Source organism: Paramormyrops kingsleyae, chromosome 1 (assembly GCF_048594095.1).
Source record: "Paramormyrops kingsleyae isolate MSU_618 chromosome 1, PKINGS_0.4, whole genome shotgun sequence".
NCBI lineage: Eukaryota > Metazoa > Chordata > Actinopteri > Osteoglossiformes > Mormyridae > Paramormyrops > Paramormyrops kingsleyae.
The window spans coordinates 12,964,269-12,971,471 of record NC_132797.1 but is presented as its reverse complement, the minus strand read 5'-3'; the positions used below and the strand labels follow the sequence as shown (position 1 = coordinate 12,971,471).

General features: G+C 41.2%; 1 protein-coding gene across 4 annotated transcripts in view; it reads right to left on the bottom strand.

Moving 5' to 3' along the window:
* Positions 1 to 206: 206 nt before the first annotated feature.
* The window catches only part of LOC111835854 (IQ motif and SEC7 domain-containing protein 3-like), a 114,253-nt gene continuing 107,256 nt past the window's right edge, over positions 207 to 7,203 (bottom strand). For 3 of the 4 annotated variants that reach the window (XM_023796566.2, XM_072709891.1, XM_023796568.2), the window contains one exon: positions 207 to 5,112. In XM_023796566.2, coding sequence (XP_023652334.2) covers positions 4,648 to 5,112 — 465 coding nt within the window. In that variant the 3' untranslated portion in view covers positions 207 to 4,647. The remainder of the gene's footprint in view (positions 5,113 to 7,203) is intronic. The other variant, XM_023796567.2, reaches the window with a different exon arrangement.

Sequence of the window (7,203 nt, the reverse complement as noted above, 5' to 3'; positions counted from 1 at the left end):
TACATGCATTTACTTTTGCACAGAAAAACCCTATTTGACTTACTTAATTGTAATGCTTCACTCAAAACAACCTTAATTTTCATAAACATAAATCATAACAGCAACATAATATCTCGCCATACAAATCTGACTGTTGTTTAAGAGTTTTCAGAGTAACTGAACGTTTGATTAATGGGCGCAGAATGCAATTAGACTGCATTTCCAAATAAAAGTGCAAGTTTGTTTATTTTTTCTTACATTTCGGTGCACTCATCATTCCAATCCCCTGTGCCCATATACGGTGAAATAAAAATGCTTGACTGGGCAAATTCTATTGTAAAGCTCTTTTATTTTTATTCATAAGACATACCCCACCAATTTTCTTTCTTTTTTCCTTTCATATAGAGGAAGCTTTTCTTGCTAACAGTTTCAAAGCAAAGCAGAACATAAACGGGCACGGAATGAAGCAGTGCATTAAGAAGGAACCCAGAAACAATCGGCAAGCCATATGTGTTTATTATAATGGATTTGCTTACTGTTTCCCTTCCATCTGACTGCTGTGGTCCTACCCGGCAACGTGCAATCATCCTCCAACATTCGTTCCTCAGTCAGGTTCCTCCTGTCGCATTCTCCTGAGCACGCATACACAGACACACACGTGTGTTGTCCTAGATGGCGATGTGGATGGGGTTCATAACACTGAATTCCAGAGGGAGAGGGGGAGAAGACAGATCCGTCACAGAGGGAGGGCAAGAAGCGGAAGCGTTGCCATGGCAAACATCCAGCGATAGATGGGGTGTGACCTTTATGGGGATCTGCAGTTCAAAGGTCAGAAAAGACTGCGCTCTCAGGATTCCAGTGACGCCGGTACTCGTATGTGGTGACATTTTCATGCGATGTGGCTTTCAGTGGACTTGTGAGTTTCTGTGCGCTGCTGTCCCGCGGCTCAGAAACCCCACAATGTTCATCTTGCACAACAAGCTCTCATAATAGCGTCCATCCTCCTCCTGCCTTCAGAACAGTGAGTGCAAATGCTGTAAAATACTGACTGCAGCATAACAATTAAAAAAAAAAAAAAACAGAGACCGTGTGACAATCTAATATTGTCCATTAATGTTTACTTTTTTTTTTGAAAACATCCAAGAATGTGTTCTCACTGCATATGTATGCGAAGGAAGGGTTTGTGCGAGCTCTGTGAAAATGCACGATTTTATTAATTTTAATTTTTAAATATATGCCTAAACATGATTAAATCAATGCACTGGAGTCTAAAATTTACATTCAAGCACTGCGTTGCATTGCAAGGGCAAATTTATGTTTTCCAAATGGACAAGCAACTGACCTAATGCAAATCTCAATACAATATCAACATACATAAAAGCAGTCTTTAAATACTATATTTCACTGTTTATAGTTTTATAAGTCTTTTAGCAATGTGTTGAAGTACTGATTCCAATACTATTATGTACACTTGTTCTTTAAAATATCTATTACAAAGTTTTGTTAATCACAGTGTATGGCATATATAAGCATCATTTAAAACTCTGGCTATACCTTTGCTGTTTTTGCTCATATTTTCGTTACTGTAACCGTGGCCCCCACTGCAAGCACTTTTGAGCCACGCGAGCTTCCATACGCAGGAAAACAACAGCAGTCGGACGAACAGTCCGGTCCGAATGCCTGAGTGCGGCTCAGTGGCTGGGTGCACGTGGACACAGGAAAGGGAAAGACACACGTGTACTCCGAACGAGACGGACACTCGTCATTCACAGTTTGCTTCATAAAAGTCTCGAAAGACAGCAACACGATGACGTATTCCTTAAACAAATGACTATGAAACTAATACTATATTAATTACTAAATAACATACATAGCATAAGTTAACAGAGGCCCCAAATCAAATTTAAAATAAAGAAATGTATAAATAATAAAATATTAAATTAGTCCTGCTTTTTAATTCAGTTCAGGTATTCCAAGTAGAATATTGCTGTGACTTTCAATGTTTTAGATACATACTTCACTTTTCACTCAAGTACATTATGTGCATTTAAAGTCATTCTGGAGACACTTGTGTCCTTTCATTGCGGTGCTGGTTGAATAATTACATCCTTATCATCATTTTGCACTCATAAATTATTCCAACAAAATGAATTCAACAAAAATTGTAATCTTATCATTATTACCCTTTTATGTCATAAATTTAAAATTATGCTTCTTCTCAATGTGTCATGATGACAGAGGTTTTCACTCATGCAGGGGAAAAACTTCAATAAGGAAAATCCTATAGGTCTCTTCCACTTAAGTTAAGTTATATAGATCCAGACACCCAATGATAATGATCTGAAAATATCTGGGATGAGATGGAAATGTTTTGCGTGATAAAAAGCGGATGGGGTATTGCCACTCCGTCATCATGAACTGCAACAAGAAGTGGACTGACTAATTCAGTACTTCTGCATTACAAGGGACTCGGCTGAAGGAGTGCTGAGCCAAGGCATCGTTTCATACTTCACAACAGGGAGTAATTGGCGAGGAAAACACAAGGGATGCAACAAGGAGTCACATTTACAATAATGGAAAGGCTGAGAAGTTAGAGGCACAATTAGGCCAATTCAGAGAGCATCTAATATCATAACAAACTATTGCAACAGTGGACTGGAAAACATACCGACAATACTGGATGGATTTAGGAAATGGTCAAGATAGTACTGATGAATACTGAGAAAAGTTTTAATGCTTATGCATGTACCACCATAATGTCTAATATAAACAGATAAGGATGCAGAACCATGTGGAGGGAGAGTTTCATACAGCCCATAAATGGATACTGCAGCAATGACATGAGAAAATGACCAATGACTGGTGTCCTACAGTCCCCTGAGAAAAAGTCCGAGGCACATCTCTGAAAAACGTGGTGCTATGCGACTTATTCAATGATGCATCGATAGATGTAATGACACTAATCAAAGAGCATGGATTCGCGACTGCGTTATTAAGACAATTCCTTGGAGAAGAGATACATGATGATATTTTTCTGTTATGCCTATTACACCTCAGCAATATTGTACATGATTAATTTTTCTAAACCTGTACGTCATGGCAATTGATTATGATGAGGATATGCCAAATCCTAAATCAAATACGGTGTGTTTTAAAAGAAAAACAAGAAGGGCAAACAACATGTGTGTTTAGGGAATGATTTGAAATTTGGTCTGCGAGTCTTCTGGGTGCATTTGGACATGGTGGCTGAGTAAACAAATAAGAAGACTGTCCAACCAAACACACACAAACACTGTGGGATTTATCCTACATCAAGATGAACTAAACATGTTTCAGTAACATCACCCCATGAACTGTCCTTCTCTTTCCCACAAAAATAATAATTATTAACATGTACCACACACAACACAGCTTTAAATATCCTCTTTACAGGTAACACACTCAGAAATACAAATTAGAACTGTAACACAAACACAAAGAGATATACACATTTAAACCACTGAATACCACCCAAACCCAAAGAGAGATTTTTAGTTTGGTGCTTTCTCCAACTATCAGCTTTTCTGAATTATTTGTCAAAAAAAAGTTTGGTGACAACATAAAAAAAATCAGTTTTTCACCAGTTATATAACAGGAGTAACAGGACACACCATGATTGGGGACATTTAGTGACTGAAATACAGAACGTATGGAATGTAAAGAAATAAATAACTGTATAGGGCTTTAATCACCTATAAGGTTAGTGTCTGTAAGACGAGCATGACCTCACAAATGCGTCCAGACACTTATAACATGGCGAGGATATTATCTCCTGTATCAAGTACACCTATAATTCCTGAGCTATAGAGCGATGGACATTTTTAATAGTGCTTCTTTGTATTGACAGGCTTTAATTTGGCTGTGAGTTTTCATTTACTTCTAATATTTTGTCATCTTCGCAAAGACCTAAAAATGACACGTAGACTATGATGTGAAAACTAAACAGAGAAAACCACATTACATGACATTATAGGGACAAACACATAGACAAAGTCCTTCTTAAATTACCATTTAAAAATTCAGGTGCTGGTTGCATTTTTCTCTTACTCATCATTATAGCCGTAGGGGACCTTAGACAAAACCTTTAAGCTTATTACATGTCACAGAAAGTAAAATAGCTTTCTAGCCCTGCAATGTTCACAATAGAGTTAGCCTGGTCACACCTTTCCCATCCGTCACATGAACACGCATCACAATTAAAATCTTAGGAGAAGTACACGAAAATGGTATAGAGTCTCGAGAACCGTGTCCAAAATAGGGAACTAGCTGAAGACTGCAAAATGAATGGTTCCTTTGTTTATTTCCAAGAGCAGTTTTTTCTGGATAACTGAACGCTGAAGTATTTGAATCCATTTGGGAAAGACAGAGTAGTGGGGAAGCAAAATATCCTAAGTTATAGAGTAAATTGGCGATCTTTAAATACAAATTTATTAAAACTACTTCACTTTTGAGTACATGTAAGGAGAACTATAGTGAAAAGAAGTGAAAGTGGTTTCACATTTTCTGTACTAATTTTTAATTATCTTAAATATAGCAGTTTTTTTTTTGCTTTGCATATTTACATATATATTTTATATAATATATGTGCCTTGTCTATAAAAGATAATGATATATTTCATGGAGGTATATTTACACGAGACTGCGCGTGCCACTTGAGTGCCTCCGTCTGCCAAGCACAAGGTCAGGGGGGCAGAACTGATGGGGATGGTTGTAGGGTGGCGGTGGTGGAGGCAGGGGAGGCTGGGAGACGTTCTTGGAGGGCGTCCCCTGATTGCCACCCTCTGGCGACCTCACGGGGGTGGAGACGGCAGACTGGATAAGCTGGTGCGTCGGGGTCTGGCTGAGGAAGGCCTCCATGCGGCCCCGTCCGCCCTTGTCCAGGACGATCACCTTGACGATCTGCTGGCACTGGATGAGTGTCTCCGGGTTCAGGTCGGCGACGGCGGGCCAGTGGGCCGACGTCGCCACACCCGGCTGGAGCTGCGGGTAGCATAGCTCCCCCTGGTGGTTAAGACGGGCGCCCAGGCGGGATCCACTCTCTGGGCTCCGGGACGCACTGAGCTGGTACGTTTGAAGCCTGTTGTGAATTGACACCTAGTTTAGAAACAGCCAGAGACAGCATTAAATGTTATAAGACCTTCCTCCTCTAAGTCGACAGCCCTCTGGTGTAAACAACACAACAGGCATGCGTGTCGGGGAAACGTGCGGCAAGATGCAGGGCCAGTCAAGAAGAGGAGGTGCTGGAAGTGCTGGTGGTAGGGGTGTGGTTGACAGGGAGCGCCAGGGAGGGGAAAGGAAAGAGGGGTGGAGTTAATTTGCTTTTCAGGGCTTAGGACATGATGGGGGGGGAAGGGACACTGAGGGCCTTGTGTCACCCTAATCGACCAACGACGCGCTAAAGGGAAAACATGTGACCTGAGGTCAGGTTGGTGGGGAACAGTGCAGAAGCTGGCTCACTGCTAGGAGTCACTGTAGCCCAATTAAAAAAGCAGGAGGAGGGAGGAGTCTAAGGGACAGAGGGGCGGAGCTCAGACAGAGGGATTTCCACAGACATCGCAGGCAACACTCGAGAGAATGCATGCCTTCATAGTTCATAGAGACTTCAGAAAGCCTAGTCATGTCCATGTAGCTCTGGACCACACTAGGCTCAGGACATTCTCTAGGTGGAAAGGACGACTATTGGAAAGTTTTCTTTTTTGGTACTGGCTTGGGCTTCACTGAAATACCATGAAACCATCTAAAACTGGGGCTTATGCTGTGAAATAAATATATAGGACCACATCATACAGTAGCTTTATTTGTCAATAACCTGACAGTGCACAGCTGATATTTACTGGTACATATTCTATAGGTATGCATCCGACTAGACTGTGAAGTATTTTTAAAGAAAACTTTTAAAAAATCAGTATCTTTAGGATTATGATTTCTAAATATCACAGTCAACTATATCACAATATGCCAGAATGATGAATATAATTCGTATGATGGGACCTGCCTGCTTGCATGAATAGGAGGCAAGAAAAAAATAACTATCCCAAATTAGGAAGATGCTTGCAGAAGATAACAACTAGTATCTCAACAAGGTAAATGAAGGAGTTTGACCGACAACATCCAAAGGATAATCCAAACTGGAGTTCAGGATATTACAATAAAGACCCAAGCAGTCTAAGTCAGGTTCAGACTGGTATCCACATTAGAAAATAAACAGCCTGCACTGGCTATACCCTGCATAGTTTATCCAGCTTAATGTCAATCCCAAGGCCAAAACACCCAATAAGAAACTCAGAAGATGATCCAGAGGTTTATCGGCTTGGTAATACACTATTTGCCCCAGAGGTACAAAGTCACTACCAAGCATACATCGGCGCTCATGAATGCAGCTTCCGAGTTTCAGACCGCGCGGCCGCTGGAGCAATCAGGATCACCTTGGATGAAGACCGGCTTAGGTTGAGGGTTACAGGGGAGCGGGGAGGAGGAGCGCCAGGGCAATGCAGTCTACAGCACCGGGAGATTGGGAGTTGGAGGAAACGCGCCGGCCCTGAAGCTATGAGATGCAGTATGCGGAAATGGCGGGAAATGGATGTGGAGGAAGGGCTTGTCTCAATGTTTTACGAAGAGTAACTGACCTCTCTGGCTCATGCATGCTTGTCTGCTGACCTGTGACGCAGAGGAGCGCCCCCTGCTGGACACTACTGGGCACCTTCTACTGACTATTAAAGGAACCTCCTCCTAATCCGTCAGCATCTTCATTAAAAATGTTAGGTTTAATTCCAAGGAAAAACAGAACTTTCGGAGAGGTCAAAAATCCTTAAGAGTGATTAAACCTGGATACAATACAAGATGATTCACTACATAAAGGAAACACAGCCAGTACTATTTAATGACAAGAAAAGAAGTGTACTTTGAGATAATGGGAACCAATGAGCACAGAAGAACATTCCGGTCATTATTCTGCTCCAAATAAGATGTCCTTGGAGACGTAAAAAGCCAAAATTCAGCCACAAAAGTGGTAGACATAGCAGAAGCAGTTCTCTGTTACCCAAGGTCTCTACATCATGAAGGCATTCAAGGTGACAAAAGGTATTAAATTATACACCAGTCACCAGTGATAAACAGGAGCATAGGTCTCCATCCATCCATCTTCTGAACTGCATCTGCTCAACATTCCAGGGAGCTTAATAATAC